Source organism: Chiloscyllium plagiosum, unplaced genomic scaffold, assembly GCF_037043375.1.
Source record: "Chiloscyllium plagiosum isolate Xiang-an unplaced genomic scaffold, Cpla_swu_hap1 HiC_scaffold_7, whole genome shotgun sequence".
Taxonomy (NCBI): Eukaryota; Metazoa; Chordata; class Chondrichthyes; order Orectolobiformes; family Hemiscylliidae; genus Chiloscyllium; species Chiloscyllium plagiosum.
In genome coordinates, this window is record NW_028270145.1 from 66804593 (window position 1) to 66822394 (window position 17802).

General features: G+C 41.2%; 1 protein-coding gene across 1 annotated transcript in view; it reads right to left on the reverse strand.

Moving 5' to 3' along the window:
• Positions 1 to 17802, reverse strand: part of LOC122551928 (adenylate cyclase type 10-like) — a 193270-nt gene that overhangs the window by 165728 nt on the left and 9740 nt on the right. The window contains exons 5-10 of the mRNA XM_087988568.1: positions 14750 to 14955; positions 12616 to 12712; positions 12430 to 12518; positions 6430 to 6621; positions 391 to 509; positions 213 to 289 (exon numbers count right to left, since the gene is read on the reverse strand). Of these exons, the coding sequence (XP_087844694.1) occupies positions 213 to 289; positions 391 to 509; positions 6430 to 6621; positions 12430 to 12518; positions 12616 to 12712; positions 14750 to 14955 (780 nt within the window). The remainder of the gene's footprint in view (positions 1 to 212; positions 290 to 390; positions 510 to 6429; positions 6622 to 12429; positions 12519 to 12615; positions 12713 to 14749; positions 14956 to 17802) is intronic.

A 17802-nucleotide genomic window follows, 5' to 3' on the forward strand; every position in this document is an offset into this window, starting at 1 on the left:
TTATGATTTCCTACATCTGAGATTTCTTTTATCTCAAAATGAAGACATAGTATGTTGCTTCAGTGCATGACCCAGTTAACAATGAAAAGACTTATTTCTGTTAATTTACTTTAAATTTAAACTAAATAACCTAAAAGGTAAAAATTACATGGAGCAGAACATCTACCATTCTGATTCTAAACATATGCTTTTAAAATGCCTTTTCTATTTACCTGTATATTCATGGCGTAGAGGGTGCCCAACTACCCCACAGAATAGCGGACCAGTTGAGATGCCAATAGATGCTACACTGAAAACACAGGGAAACATAATACATAATATTTTGATCAGGACCATTAAATTTCAAACTGATTAATTTTTCTATGCAATTGAATCAATTTTACTGCTTACCTGACATATCTAAGTTTTTTACAGAATTCGTGAACATTATGTGCGCTTTGTAAAGCATTTGCACATTCATCTTCTCCTTTGTCACCAGGAAGGCCAAAACAACAAAGAAATGTACATCCCTGGAATTCATGAAAAAGAAATGATAAATGTATTTATCTTAAATTAACTTTGATCTGATCATCCCTTAAATTTCTAAATTCTGGAGAAAACAGGCCAATTTATATAATTTCTCTTCATAGTAATCTCTGAAGTGCCGGGTATCATTCTTGCAAACATTCTTGTAGTGAAGCAGTATGGGCATGCAAGTCTCCAACTTAGTAATGGCACAGGGCACTGTGCACAGCTTGGAACCCATTCTTCCAGTGTGGAAGGGATGGCTAACTCTATGTCAGTACATTACAGATCCAATCATGGCAGACTGTAATGAGATCTGTACTTGCTGCCATATTATCTCAGACTGTTCCAGTCATGATTGTGATACCAATGTCCTCTAAAAGATATCTAGGATGCTGAGGTGCCACTTTATTAGTGGCTGTGGTTCCATGGAGTGCAATCTTTCATAGAACGACAGCCTTCATTTCTCCGCTACTCCACCATTAACCCTTGATTTTGCCTTTCCAATAGTCTTGCTAATGTGGTGGAGTCCAAGAAAGGGTGTTCTAGGATCTGAAACATCTTGGAGTCAACCCTGCAAGGCCTGTTACAAACTCACTCATTGAAAGTCAGCAGCCTTCCACCAAGACAGCTACTTGCCTCAGTTATCAGTGTATAGGGGTATTAAACAAAATCTAAGATGTGGAAGTCAGGTATTAAGAGAATGCATAAGGTCAATTTGTTAATTTTGTCAGGAATACTGGTTGATTAGATTTATAAATTTGGTTTGTGGCTAAGAGAATGCTGTGATGGTCAGTAGAAGAAGGAAGAGTGTAGGTGAATAAGGAATTGACCTTGTACTAAAGGTAAGGGTATGAAATGATTGCCTTTCCCTTCCTCCTTTTCTTGCTCTGCCTCCTTCAGCTGCTCAACTATGCCTATATATGTAGCTCTGCTCTCATGATGATATATATAACTAAGCAATAGACCACAGCTAATCATATCATGTATTGCAGGGATACTCCAGAATAAGACAGAGGCAGCACTGTTTAAGAACTCCAATGGTTTGGGTGATGACAATTTGTGGGACAGCATGGTTTTGATTTTATGAGTGCTCCACACAATTAGGGAAAGGTAGTACTTGGAAGCATGCAGTGTTTAAAATGTACCATTATCTAAACTCACAAGAATTTGTGCATTATTATTTGGGGATCTCAACTTGGAATCCAAAACTTTTCACAAAGTCCCTTGAAGTACCCTTGTATTTTTCGTGTGTTGAATGTCTTTGTTGTCAATCCTTTCCAAGACTACTACACCTATTAGGTAGGCAAGATGTGACAATACATCATGGGCATCTGTCACAAGAATGTAAATGAGTTTAATTTGCATTGAACTGAGATGTACAATTGGGTTCAGGAGCAGAGTACTATGAGTGTTCTTTCTCTTCTGATGTGATGTGGAACTGCTGTCAAGCATTACCATCTCCACACAATATGAAGGTATAGTCCTGTGACTTGTTCTTTGTCAAAAAGCGGCAGGATTTGAAAGATGTGTGTACAACAGTCTCCCAGTTTATTTGCATATAGTCTTATCTTGAAATAAAGAATCCATGCCATTTTATTACCAATCCATGTAGTATGATTGGTATGCTTCTGTTGAATCTTCCATTGCATTTTCTCTTAAAGTAGATTTTCAAGCAACTAACTTAAACCATGCCTAATGATAATTGAATGACAGAGCTGAAAATGTGTTGCTGGAAAAGCGCAGCAGGTCAGGCAGCATCCAGGGAACAGGAGAATCGACATTTCGGGCATAAGCCCTTCTTCAGGAATGAGGAAAGTGTGTCCAGCAGGCTAAGATAAAAGGTAGGGAGGAGGGACTTGGAGGAGGGGCGTCGGAAATGCGATAGGTGGAAAGAGGTCAAGGTGAGGGTGATAGGTCAGACTGGGGTGGGGGCGGAGAGGTTAGGAAGAAGATTGCAGGTTAGGAAGGCGGTGCTGAGTTTGATGGATTTGACTGAGACAAGGTGGGGGGGAGGGGAAATGAGGAAACTGGTGAAATCGCCTCATAATTGAATGACAGTCTCACACCAAACTGGGAAAAGCATTTGGAGAGAATTATTGCCTCATTTGTACAATATCACTTTGTGTATTTTTTTTATTTCAAAAATATACTTTATTCATATATATAGAACATAGAACATAGATAGAACATAGAAGAATACAGCGCAGTACAGGCCTTTGGGCCCTCGATGTTGCGCCGATCCAAGCCCACCTAAACTACACTAACCCACTATCCTCCATATACCTATCCAATGCCCTCTTAAATGCCCATAAAGAGGGAGAGTCCACCACTGTTACTGGCAGGGCATTCCATGAACTAACGACTCGCTGAGTGAAGAACCTACCCCTAACATCAGTCCTATATCTACCCCCCCTTAATTTAAAGCTATGCCCCCTTGTAATACCCGACTCAATACGCGGGAAAAGGTTCATACTGTCGACCCTATCTAACCCCCTAATCATCTTGTACACCTCAATCAAGTCACCCCTAAACCTTCTTTTCTCTAGTGAAAACAGCCCCAAGTGCCTCAGTCTTTCCTCATACGATTTTCCTTCCATACCAGGCAACATCCTGGTAAACCTCCTCTGCACCCGTTCCAATGCCTCCACATCCTTCCTATAGTATGGCGACCAAAACTGCACACAATATTCCAGATGCGGCCGTACCAGAGTCTTATACAACTGCATCATGACCTCAGGACTCCGGAACTCAATTCCTCTACCAATAAAAGCCAGTACGCCATATGCCTTCCTCACCGCACTATTTACCTGGGTGGCAACTTTCAGAGATCTGTGTACATGGACACCAAGATCCCTCTGCTCATCCACACTACCAAGTATCCGACCATTAGCCCAGTACCCCATCTTTTTGTTATTCTTCCCAAAGTGAATCACCTCGCACTTAGCTACATTGAATTCCATCTGCCACCTTTCTGCCCAGCTCTGCAGCTTCTCTATATCCTGCTGTAACCTGCCACATGCTTCCTCACTGTCAACAACTCCTCCGACTTTCGTATCATCCGCAAACTTGCTCACCCAACCTTCTAACCCCTCTTCCAGGTCATTTATAAAAATGACAAACAGCAATGGTCCCAAAACAGATCCTTGCGGAACACCGCTAGTGACGGCACTCCATGAAGAAACTTTGCCATCAACTACTACCCTCTGTCTTCTTCCATCCAGCCAATTCCTAATCCAAACCTCCAACTCACCCTCAATGCCATATCTCCGTATTTTCTGCAGTAGCCTACCATGGGGAACCTTATCAAACGCCTTACTAAAATCCATATATACCACATCTACCGCTTTCCCCTCATCAACCTCCTTCGTCACCTTTTCAAAGAATTCAACAAGGTTTGTGAGGCACGACTTGCCCTTCACAAAACCATGCTGACTATCCTTGATCACATTATTCCTATCCAGATGTGCATAAATCCTATCCCTTACAATTCTCTCTAAGACTTTGCCCACAACAGAAGTGAGACTCACCGGCCTATAGTTACTAGGGCTATCCCTACTCCCCTTTTTGAACAAGGGAACCACATTTGCTATCCTCCAGTCTTCTGGGACTACTCCTGTAGACAAAGAGGACATAAAAATCAAGGCCAATGGCTCTGCAATCTCCTCCCTTGCTTCCCAGAGAATCCTAGGATAAATGCCATCAGGCCCAGGGGACTTATCTATTTTCACCTTTTCCAGGATTTCCAACACCTCTTCTCTACATACCTCAAAGCCATCCATTCTACTTATTTGTGCCTCAGTATTCTCATCGACAACAATGCCCTGTTCCTGAGTGAATACTGAAGAAAAGTATTCATTCAGTGTCTCCCCAATCTCTTCCGCCTCCACACGCAACTTCCCCCTACTATCCTTGACTGGACCTATTCCTACCCTAGTCATTCTTTTATTCCTAACATACCTATAGAAAGCCTTAGGGTTTTCCCTAATCCTATCTACTAAGGACCTTTCATGTCCCCTCCTTGCTGCTTTTAGCTCTCTCTTCAGGTCCTTCCTGGCTACCCTATAACTCTCAATCGCCCCAATTGAACCTTCACGTCTCATCTTGAGATAGGCCGCCCTCTTCCATTTAACAAGGGATTCCAATTCCTTATTAAACCACGGCTCCCTCGCACGACCCTTTCCTTCCTGCCTGACAGGTACATAATTATCAAGGACACTCAATAGTTGCCCCTTGAACAAGTTCCACATATCATTTACACTCTTGCCTTGGAGTCTACTTTTCCAAGCCACACATCCTAAGTCATGCCTCACCGCATCATAATTTCCCTTACCCCAGCTATAATTCTTGCCCTGTAGTACACACTTATCCCTCTCCATCACGAGTGTAAAAATCACCGAATTATGGTCACTATCCCCAAAGTGCTCACCTACCTCTAATTCTAACACCTGGCCTGGTTCGTTACCCAGAACCAAATCCAGTATGGCCTCACCTCTTGTTGGCCTGTCTACATATTGTGTCAGGAAACTCTCCTGCACACATTGAACAAACACTGACCCATCTAACGAACTTGAGCTATATTTAATCTATACAATTGGAAATGTCATCATTCTGTAAACATTCCATTTCTTTGCGTATCGAGACAGGGTAATCATTCCTATTCACAGGTTAGTGCGATTACATTGAGCTGAGGCGCCAGCGGAGCCCAAATGACTGCGCGGGCCCCCTGTTCTTTAGGCAGGCAGATGTTAGACGGTGGTCTTTCCCCACCGCGCCTTGGCGGCAGCTGCCCCAAGCTTCAGCGTGTCCCTCAACACGTAGTCCTGGACCTTGGAATGTGCCAGTCTGCAACACTCAGTTGGGGTCAACTCCTTCAGCTGGAAGATCAACAGGTTTCGGACCACCCAGAGAGCGTCCTTCACCGAGTTGATGATCCTCCAGGCACAGTTGATGTTCGTCTCGGTGTGCGTCCCGGGGAACAGGCCGTAGAGCACGGAGTCCCGCGTCACGGCGCTGCTCAGGACGAACCTCGACAAACACCACTGCATTCCTCTCCAGACTTCCTCTGCATAGGCACATTCCAGAAGGATGTGTGTGACAGTCTCGTCCCCCCCGCAGCCGCTTCGAGGGCAGCGTGCGGTGCGGCAGAGAGTCCGGGCATGCATAAATGATCTCACAGGCAGAGCCCTTCTCACCACCAGCCAAGCCATGTCTTGGTGCTTGTTGGAAAGTTCTGGCAATGAGGCATTCTGCCAAATGGCTTTGACAGTCTGCTCAGGGAACTGCTCGACAGGATCTGCCCTCTCCTTTTCCCGAAGGGACTCAAGGACACTACGTGCTGACCACTTCCTGACGAACTTGTGGTCAAAGGTGATTTTCTTGATAAATTTCTCCACGAAGGACAGGTGGTACGGAACGGTCCAACTACTCGGAGCGTTCCGCGGCAGCGAGGCCAGGCCCATCCTTCGCAACACCGGGGACAGGTAGAACCTCAGTACGTAGTGACACTTGGTGTTTGCGTACCGGGGATCCATGCACAGCTTGATGCAGCCACACACAAAGGTGGCCATCAGGGTGAGGGTTGCATTGGGTGTGTTTTTTCCCCCATTGCACCGGTCTTTGTACATTACATCTCTTCGGACCCGGTCCATCTTTGATCTCCACACGAAGTGGAAGATGGCCCGGGTGACTGCGGTGGCACAGGTTCTGGGGATAGGCCAGACCTGTGCCACGTATAACAATACTGATATCACTTTGTGTATTATATATTGGCTGGTGGTAGGGTTGGTGATGTTGGGGAGGTGGGAGGATAGGTGACATGCAAGGATGAAAGAAATGAACACACATTGCAGTACTGAGAAGAAAGCTTTTAAGGAAGTTGTAACTGTATACAATACGTATTACTGCCATCTGCTGGTTACTCACCTTGTCAAACATAAAGACCTTATTTATTCTTCCTCGATAAAGTTTGAATTCATTGTTAATTCCAACACAACAAGCCTGTATAGATTGGCACTGATGATACATGGTTGCATTTTCCACAAACTGTAGATTCACAAACACCACTGTTGCAGGCCGCATTTCAGATAAATAATCCAAAGGCACTGCATCATCAATCTAAGTAAGGAATTCATAATATTGACACAGATGTGTGATATGTACAGTGAGAGGCACAGATTTTTGCATCAGATTCACTAAATGATCCAATGGATATCATTTACATTAATTTTCAAAAGATGACATACTGATATTAAATCTCATATTAAGACTTTCTAAGATTTAGAAGCTTTTATTATAAATTTGTAGTTCAGCACAAATACCAATTTTCACCTTTCCCTTCTGAAACCTATCTCGAAGCCAATTCCTCATTGGAGTACCCAACATTTAAAAAAAAAGTTTTCTAATCAATCTGTTTAGGGATGTTATTTCACGCCTCTGGAGCAGGTTGATTCTTCAACTTGGTTTTCTGGCTCAGAGGTATGGATACTACCACTACACAGCATTTTTTGAATTGTTAATCAGCCTATCCAGGCATATTATGACACACCTCTGGAATAAGTGGGATTTGAACCCAAGGCTTGTCACTCACTTCAGTAAACTTTCGAGCTATATTTCTAACACTGCCAAACCATTAAAAATTAGGGGAATTTTTGGAGACTAAGTCTCTTAGAAAGAAGTAATGAATTAGACAATCGCTTTACAACTTGTTTTGTAAAGGATGGTATTCACCAACTAACTGGTGACTTTCCACTGAAGAATGTTTTGGGTTATGCTAATAATAAATCCTACTTGGGCGGCACGGTGGCACAGTGGTTAGCACTGCTGCCTCACAGCGCCAGAGACCCGGGTTCAATTCCCGCCTCAGGCGACTGACTGTGTGGAGTTTGCACATTCTCCCCGTGTCTGTGTGGGTTTCCTCCAGGTGCTCCGGTTTCCTCCTACAGTCCAAAAATGTGCAGGTCAGGTGAATTGGCCATGCTAAATTGCCCGTAGTGTTAGGTGCAGGGGTAAATGTAGGGGAATGGGTCTGGGTGGGTTGCGCTTCGGCGGGTCGGTGTGGACTTGTTGGGCCGAAGGGCCTGTTTCCACACTGTAAGTAATCTAATCTACTTCCCACACTGTTCTTCCCTAACTGTTTATATTTTGTAAATAACTCATTAATCGAACTCATAAACTAAACTTTTTTTTAAAAAAGGGATATTTGATCATCCATTTCTATTTTGAATCAGACATTATTTGTTCAAATATTTCATGGATCCCCTTCTTTGTGGAGTGATAAATCTGCAAATGTCCTGACACATAGTAATCTTGCACTTTTATTTGCTGCAATTGCTGGGCCTAAATTAACTTAAAACTACATTGAGTTTTCTGTCATTTTTACAACAAAAATAAAGCTCATTTCTCAAGCCAGAATATGCCTTTCAAGGTACAGGCATTCAAGAAGGCATTGAGACATTTGTGAGGGCATTGGATGGATGTTTGCATAGTAATTGTGTGCAGGATATGGGGAAAAAGCAGGAGATGGGCAGGAGATAATAGAGCTAGTGCAGGCACGATGAGCCAAAATGGTCTTCTTCAATTCTATAATTGGATAATTTGGAGATCTAAATCTCATATATAGATAGAAAGACATAATTTTCAATTATAAGTAAGTATTTAAAAGTTAGCAGTTTTAATGAAACTTTATATTGATAAACCCTGTTGGACAAATAATAATTTCACAGAATATACAGCATAGACCAAACATAGGCACAGCTAATAGTGCTAGTGTCAAATTCCATGTACCTTAACCTTTAGTCTTTCTTAGCACTTGCTTCCTCACATCATCAATCCTGTTTATACCCATCACTTCCTATGCTAGTGAATTCTACATTCTAACCACTTTAAATAAAGCCATTACTCCTTTGCTTTATTGGATTTAAAATAACCGTACCATCCCTGCCCCCTCCCTTCCCAAGTTTTGGGTTCTCCAACAAATGAAAAGCTTCACTACATATCTATACTGTCAAATCATTCACAATTTTAAAGACCACTATTGGGAGGCCATTCCAAAGATGTGCAGGTCAGATGAATTGCCCATGCTAAATTGCCCATACTGTTAGGTGGCTTAGTCAGGAGTAAATATAGGGTAGGGGACTGGGTCTAGGTGGAGGGTCGGTGTAGACTTGTTGGGCCGAAGGGCCTGTTTCCATACTGCAGAGAATCTAATCCAATTGAGACTCCTCTGAATTTCCTCTTTTCTAAAGAAAAGACTCCAAATTTCTATGAACTGTAATCTCTCAGTTATACTAACATTCCATTTTTTTTGCATTTTTCTCCAGTGTTTCTCCTATGTTTCTCCTGTATTTTTTCATAGTATAGAGACCAGAGCCATGGATGGAGTCCAAAAAAATGCCTCGCCGATGTCATGTGCCAGCTTAATACAACTCTCACTATGTCAGACAAACAAGCAGGAACTTACCACCATGATACATGAATATCAGCTAGCCACCAAAAGACACGTCCCACTATCATTAGTTTCCATACATACAAAGAAGGACACCACTTTGACTGGGACAGCACACACATCCTGGGACGAGCGAAACAAAGACATGCACGAGAAGTTCTAAAGGCCTGTCATTCTAACTGGACCTCCATCAATAAGCACATCAACTTCGACCCCATCAACCTTCCCTTGAAGAAAAAATGGAGATGACACCTTAAGAAACCAGGAGAGGTGGGACATACAACCTGCGCTTCACTGGAGTCTCTCACTGATGATGTTACCTAGTCATGGTGACGAAACATATGAAAATAAACCTTCCAACTCAGCGAGCAAACTTACATCCATAATTCTCACTACTTTGAAAGCTATACCCTTAGAAATAAATCCAATGTTTTAGTGGCCGTTTTCCTTTATTCATAAATTTCCCTAAAACCCTTTATGCTATTACTCTATTCAATTTTTTATTTTCAAAGCAATGTTATGTTTCTTTTTTTTTCTGATTTTCTACCAAAGTGCATCACTTCATGTTTAATAAGATCAAAATGTATTTGCTCCTTTTACAGGTTTTCAGCTTGTCAGGTATTATGAGAAGTAAGCTATACTTCTCAAATTGGCATCATGCGCAAATTTTGTTCTTGAGTTATTTATTCCTAAATCCACCTTATCAAAGTAAATTACAGTAATAGTGGTTCTAAAATTAATTCTTTTAGAACAGCAATTTCTGCCCTCCTTTAAAATGATTAACTACACTTTCTCTATTTTCTAAATTTTTTAGCCAATTTGCATACCATTCAGCTATTTGTCCCCTGTCACCATACACATTCACCGTTAGCACAAGACTATCAATTGGTAGCTAACCAAAGGCCTTTTCAACATCCAAGATCATGTTGCAGCTGTACAGGACATTGGTTAGGCCACTTGTGGAATACTGTATGCAATTCTGGTCTCCCTCAGACAGGAGGGATGTTGTGAAACTTGAAAGGGTTCAGCAAAGATTTACAAGGATGTTGCCAGGGTTAGAGGGGTTGAGCTATAGTGAGAGACTGAATAAACTGGGGCTGTTTTCCCTGGAGCGCCAGAGGTTAAGGGATGACCTTTGAGAGGTTTATAAAATCATGAGGGGCATGGAAAGGGTAAATAAACAAAGTATTTTCCCTGTGGTGGGAGAGTCCAGAACTAGAGGGCATAGGTTTAGGGTGAGATGGGAAAAATTTGAAAGGGACCTGATGGGCAACTTTTTCACACAAAGGGTGGAGGAGCATATATAGAATGAGCTGTCAGAGGAAGTGGTAGAGACTGGTACAATTACAGCACTTAAAAGGCGTCTGGATGGATATACAAATAGGAAGGGTTTAGAGGGATATGCGCCAAGTGCTGGCAAATGGAACTAGATTGGGTTAGGACATCTGGTCAGCATGGACAAGTTGGACCAAAGGGTCTGTTTCGTGCTGTACATCTCTATGACTCAATCAATCGATGATATCAAATCTATTACAGTATTTTTCTTTACTTTTTTTTAAATAAGACTCCAAAGTTCTAAATTGTTAGTTAAGCATTATTCAGTCTTTCAGAATCCATAATAACTAATAGTGCATGACTATAATGCATTATGCGTACCACTTATTGGCAAAACAATTTCCTGCACTTTTTATACACTGGCAATGGACTGAAAACAGAACGTCACTCCCTTAGTTCCCACTGAACTCCAAACAATAATGTCTATCTCAAAATGAAACAATATGGAATACTAGGGTAGGAACATTTCTTATTTGTTTAAAATAAAAATTCACAATAGCAGTGAAAGATATATTCTTGTTTCCAGGCTTTTAAATGTGGCAAATATTAATTTATTAATGTTATTAAGGCTGACATTCTGCCATGACTTAAATTTTTTGCAATTAAAGGAATGACATTGATATGCAGAAACGTTTTTTACTTGTTCAGATTGAAAATAAAGAATAGGAATAAGTTTGAAAACTGTAATTTGCACAGTGCATACATTCATATACTACTGAATAATTCTGATACAAACTTAAAGTTGAATCTTTGAAATCCATTAATTCCTTAAGACATCAAGAATTTTGGCAGAGAGGGAACACCTATTCTGAAAAGTTCTGCCGATCCTATCCCAACAGTCACTGCATCAGAGGTCAGATCAGTTTTCCTTCATGTGAATCCAAGGAAAGTGATGGGACCAGACAGAGTACCAAGCTGTGCACTCAGGGCATGCGCAGATTAACTGGCAGAGGTCTTCTCGGATGTCTTCAACTCTCCCTGCAGCAGGCCACTGTTTCTGCCTGTTTCAAGAGGGCCAACGTCATCCCTGTGCCTACAAAGGCTCATGCAGCATATCTCAATGCCCTAACTTCGGTGGTCATGAAGTGCTTTGAAAGGCTGGCCAACTCTAGTCTCCCCACTACTCTTGACCCACTCCAATTTGCCTATCGGACCAACCGATCCATGTCAGATGCCATATAACTTGCTCTTCATTCCTCCCTAAAACATCTTGAAACCAAGAACAGCTACATAAGAATCCTATTCATTGACTATAGTTTAGCCTTCAACACTATTATCCCCTCGAGACTAATTACTAAGCTTAGTGATCTCGGACTAAGTCCCACTCTCTGCAACTGGATCCTCAGTTTCATGACCCACAGGCCACAATCAGTGAAGATTGGGGACAATATTTCATCCTCACTAACAGTCAACACTGGAGCCCCCCAGGGATGCGTACTCAGCTCCCTACTGTACTCACTGTATACCTATGACTGCGTTGCCAAATACCAAACTAATGCCATTTACAAATTTGCTGATGACCCCATCATAGTCAGTCGAATCTCAGATGGCAATGAAACAGACTACAGATGGAAGGCGGAAGACCTGGAGAAAAATGGTGCACTGAGAACAACCTAGCTCTCAATGCTGGCAAAACCAAGGAACTCATTACTGACTCCCATTCATAGAATCCATTTACCAGGCCCGCTGTCAAGGAAAGGCTGCCAGCATTCTCAAAGATCCATCCCACCCTGGCAATGTTTTTCTACAACTTCTACCATTGGGGAGAAGGTACAAAAGCCTGAAAACAGGCACCAGCCGGTTTCGAAACAGTTTCTATCCTACTGTTGTTAGAATACCGAATGGACTCACAAACTCTTAACATTCGTCTGTACCCATGTTTTTGTTTTTGATGCTGTTTACCTATTATTTACTTATCCATGCTACTTAACTCTGTGATCCGTCTGTACTGCTCACAAGACAAAGCTTTTCACTGTGCCTTGGTACACGTGACAATAAATTCAATTCAATTATAAAGGTTAATATATACAGGACTAGATGGAATGTTAAAAATGGACACAATTCTTCAAATAAGCTTAACAAAATTGATTTTATAATGAATTATGCACGTGAAAAATAATTTGCAACGTCTGAAATGATCATACCTTTAGTAAAACTGTTTTCAGGAGATATTTACGAAGGACAGATTCAAGTTGTGCATTTGGCAATAACCTTGATGTTTTTCTTATTGTCTCTGTAAACAAATCAAAAATCAGATTCTTATGTCAAAATGAAAGCCAAAGTATGCAGCTAACCAAGCATAGAAAATAGAAACTATGGAAAAAACATACTTTTGCTAACGCCAACTTCTTGATACTCCAAATGGGTTCCAAAAGATTTTATATAGTCTTCCACTGAAAAATGAGGGTCCCTTTTAATGTACCGCACCTGTAGTAAAACATATTTTAAAATGAAAATATCAATTTGTTTCATAATGACTCAGTCTATAGACAATTGGCTTTTTAAAAATATTTCTAGTACATTACTATTATTAATCTTATTGGAAACAATGTAAGGATAATTTCAAATATAAGCATAGTACTGCGCCTTAGAGTAATCTGGAATAACAATATCTAGAGAAATGTAAATTGTGTTAATGTTTCAAGTCCAATAATTCGAAATAATTATATTGGTCTAGAAATGTTAACTAGCGCTGAATCTTACTGTTTTTAGATAAGTTTCAATTGTGTCCAATTCCATGGATTTGTGCAGGCTAGATCACTGACCTTGTCTTGTGTGATTTTTAACTTAGATTACTGAAAGTATTGAAAGAGGTTAATAGTTTTATTTTTTAAAAAATGACCTGAGACGAATGAGGAGCCAGGATAAAAGAGGAGTTGACACCTGGGGCAGATAATCAGTTACCTTTTGGAATGATTTGGAGATGCTGGTGTGTTAAAAATCACACAACACCAGGTTATAGTCCAAAGGATTTAGTTGGAAACACTAGCTTTCAGAGTGGTGTTCCTTCATCAGGTGGTTGTGGAGTATCATAACCCTTGGCTTACAGTGCCAGAAACCCAAGACTGAAGGCTGTCTCCCTTGACTTGGCTGAGCACTGCTTATGGCCGTGGCTTCATGTCTGTGCTAAACAACAGAGCAATACAGCAGTACAGTGAGTTTGGTATCCCGAGAAGCAAGACAAGACTCCAGGTAGACTCAAAAATAGTGAGTGTGAAAAGAGCAAACACGTAATTCAGAGCTGTAGCCTGGATCAGTCCAAGAGCTGGCTTGTGTCCCTAAGTGCAAAATGTCCTTGCAGCAGTATTGCAATAATAGTTATCTTTGAGCCCTAAGTTACAGGGTTGCAGTTCAAAAGCAGATTATGAGTGGATCAGTTGGGTGCCATAAGGGCTTTTAGAGGTTGGCGCACTGTCAGATGATAATATCTGTGGATGTAGGTTGCATTTGGCTGATGTCCATTGAGCATGCCTTGAGATGTTGGTGCCTGGTGTCCAATATGGATATACTTTGGAGCAAGCTGCTGAATTCAGTACCTGCTCTGACTGCCTTGTCGAGAATAGCGGGATATCTAGTTTACTTACAGTGACTGGCAGCATAAAAAGTTGAAAATCAATGAAACATTTGCAGTTAAGGTCTCTAATGAGTAATAATCCTTCTTAATATTCAGCACATCACTGCCTAGTGAGTATCTCATCTTGACATCTGAAACATGGTCAAAAAATGCAGTAAGTTGCTCCCCCAGAAGCCTTGAAGGATTTCTCAAATGATTTTACCAGGTTTCTCATCACAGTCCTCACTTTTCACTCTCTATAGTTGCTGTCAGACCTGCTGGGTTTCTCCAGCACTTCCTGTTTTTATTAAGGATAATTTCAAGTTCATAGAATCCCCTTAATGTGGGAGTAGACCATTCACCCATCGAGTTCACATCAACCCTTGAAGAACATGCCATCCAGACTCATGCCCCCACCTTACTGTTGTAACCCCACATTTCCCATGGATAGTCCATGTAGCCTGCACACCCCTGGGCACTTAAGGGCAATGTAGCATGGTCAATCCTCCGAACCTGCGCATTTTTGGACTGTGGGAGGAAACTGGAGCATCCGGAGGAAACCCACACAGTCATGGGGAGAATGTGCAAACTCCACACAGGATGGACTCAAACCCGAGTCCCCAGCGCCATGAGGCAGCAGTGCTGAACGCTGAGCTACTGTGCTGCCCTCAATTAATTCTTCAAGTTCTTGACCACAATCACTTAATATGCAGCAATGAAAGCAAGGTCAGGCAGCACAAATGGAAATCACTGAAACTCACATTTGGAAAGGATATCAGGGCAAAACATTAATTGAAGAATAACAGGTATTTGAAAATATTTAACGAAAGTAAGTAATAAAGGTAGAACACACTGAGGTTCTTAAATGATATATTACAAACCAAATTAAGCATGAGGAATGTTTTGTTTACCTTCACAGCTCTTTCATTTTCTATCTTTTCAACAACAAGATTTTCTCTGTCACACAGTTCCCATGCATTTGGGGATAAAATAATTGTGTTGGCTGAAGCAAGTCCTTCAGCTTTCCGAACTTCATCGACTGCTCGACCAATCAATGCATAATAGCGAGATTCTTCATCACCCATTACTACTTTGGAAAGCTTTCCTGCTGAAATACCTGCAAGAAAAATGTACATTGAATGGCAACCTTCCATTCATTACTGATTTGCAGAAACACACTAACTTTCCAACACCAGTTAGCTTAATCTTTCTTGACTTCCATTAACCAGTTTGTCTGAACCTCATCATTCCTGCAGCAACCAGAGTTAAATCAAAAATACCTTCAACAATAGTGCATAAAATGACAAATATAAAGTATAATTTTAATGATAGGTTCAAGTCTGGGCTTGGGCATGGGGGTTTGTTAAAATAACAGAAAGATGGGTATCAGATTGAAAAGCAGATATGATGCCACCGCCCCCTTGCTTAAATTGGCAAGGCAAAGTCTGATGAAAAGAATGAAACCTGATGGAGCAATGACAATAATCAAGCTTACAGAAATTACAATGACACAGACAGGCCTGTTGATGTGCAAAGTCCTACATCTGGGAGCTTGTGCCAAAATTGGAAGAGCTGTCCCACAGAATAAACAAGCAACTGCCTGACACAGTAATCATGGAATCAAACCTTCCAGGCAATGTCCTAGGTAACACCATCACCATCCCTGGGCAAATCCTCTCCCAATGACAGCACAGACCCACCAGCGATGGTAGTGTGATGCCAGTAAATATCACAGAGAGATCGTTAGATTCTCTCTTGTTGGAGATGGTCATTGCCTCACACTTAAGTGGTTAAAATATTACTTACCACTTCTCAATCTAAGCCTGGATGTTGTCCAGATTCTGTTGCACTTAGAAACAAACTGTTACGGTGTCTAAGGAGTCATAAATGATGCTGAACATGATACAATCATCAGCAAACATCCCCACTTCTATCCTTATGATGGGCGGAAAGTCATGGATGAATCAAGTTGGGCATAGGATGTTACCATAAAGAAATCCTATATTGATGCCCTGGAGCTGAGATAACTGATCTTCAACAATTACAACAATCTTGCGTTGTGGTGGATATGATTCTAAGTAGCAGAAAAAAATTCCCTGATTCTCACTGACTCCAACATTGCTTGGGCTCTTTGATGCCACACTCAATCAAGTGCTTCACTGAAGTAAAGATCAGTCACTCTTGTTTCACCTCTGGAGTTTGTCTCTTTTGTCCATGTTTAGACCGAGGCAGTAATGAGGTCAGGAGCTGACAGGCTCTGGTGGAACTCTGAGTGTCAGTGTGCAGGTTATGGCTGTGTCAACTGCCATTTTACTGCACTGCCACTGACCTGTTCCATCAATTGTTGGTGGTGAAATCAGGAACCTCTGGCTCAGAGACCAGGAGGCCGTTCACACTGCAAATGATAAGTTTCAAGCCTTCAAATTGTGAAGCTAAATGGCTGTTGAGCTGCCGATTTGAGGGGCTTGAGTTCATCAGCGTGACCACTTTCATTGTTTCATGGGTGATGTGCTACTTCCTATAATGTAATTTACCTCACTGGATAAACTGGGGGAGATGGTGCCATTGAGGTGATGTCACTAGACTGGGAATCTAGAAATTCAGGGTGTGACGAAGTATGCCTTCAAGAGGAATTTGGTCTTTCTCTCGCGTCTGCTCCATGGAAGGCAGAATAAATAGCACTGGGTTTTTAAAACAATAAAGTCAAAAATAGCATGAGTGGGTGGAGTCAGGCTCACACAGACCTAGGGTTTTGGCTTTCAGTTGGTGAAGTTGGGGTTTCAGAGTTGAAACTGCTATATACAGTTCTCTCTCCACTGCTTCAAAAAGCTGGAGTTCTCTCTCTGCTACTAGATTCAGTCTGACAGCATTCCTTCTCCTGGACTGAAGGTGATAGCAAGTGAGAGAAACCTGTTTTACTTAATTTGCCTTTGCCAAGGGTGTGTATATGAGATGCTGCTTTTTGAAATAGTTATTGAGTAGTAGTTAAAATGTAAGTTATTTTGTTAACTATTTTGATAGAGTTAAAGTTATGCAATTTTTTGAGTTTGCATTTTAACTGCGGTATATGAATAAAAGTGTGTTTTAAAACCTAGTAATTTGACTAATCAAATTACATCTGGAATGCAGTGGCTTACACATTGCCTGTAAATAAGATAAAAGTTAAGGTTGAAGTTATCTCGTTTATATATTTTCTGGATGTTTGGTCTGGTCCAGAAAAAAAACTGCAGACTCTTATTGAGATTAAATCTCTGATTCCAGTTTGGATGTAGGATTATTGGATTCAAAGACAGAGAGTGGTGAGTGTTAGTGCTCTCTTTGGTCTCTTTCAGATGCTGCATTTGGTTGCTTTATATAGGCTGTGCCTTGTGTAAAAATGACTCTTTTAGTGGCTTCCTGGGTGTGGAAGAAGTCACTTGGGGTAGTTTACAGAAGGTGAGTAAAGGAAAGATTTCAGAATTGATGGACAAGCTGGCATTGAGTTAGTCTATGCCCATAAGGAAAGGGGCGATGATTACAGCAATACTGTAGTTCAATATTTGCAATTGCCAGAAATGCAATCAGAATCATTGGAAATGGCTGACTTTCAATTGCATATGAAGCAGTTTGAATTAGCAATGAAAGCAAAGAAAGAAAGATAATTGAAACAGAACAAAGGGTAAAATAATTAAGAAAGCTTGAATTTGAAAAGGAAATAAAACCATTTGAGTTATGATTGAAAGCAAAAGAGAAAGAAAGAATAGCCCTTGCAGAAGAATGGCTAAAGAGAAAGAAGAAAGGAAGAAAGTGACAATTTTTGAACACCTGAAGGTGGAACTGAAAAGTGAAAGTCAACTTCAAATGGCAGAGGTAGAGGTAAAAGATGGGATTAATGATGAGGACAAAGATAGAGAACAATCCCATCATAGCCAAAGCCTGATAGGGATTTGCTTAAATATGTCCAGCATTGCCTAGGTTTGGAGGA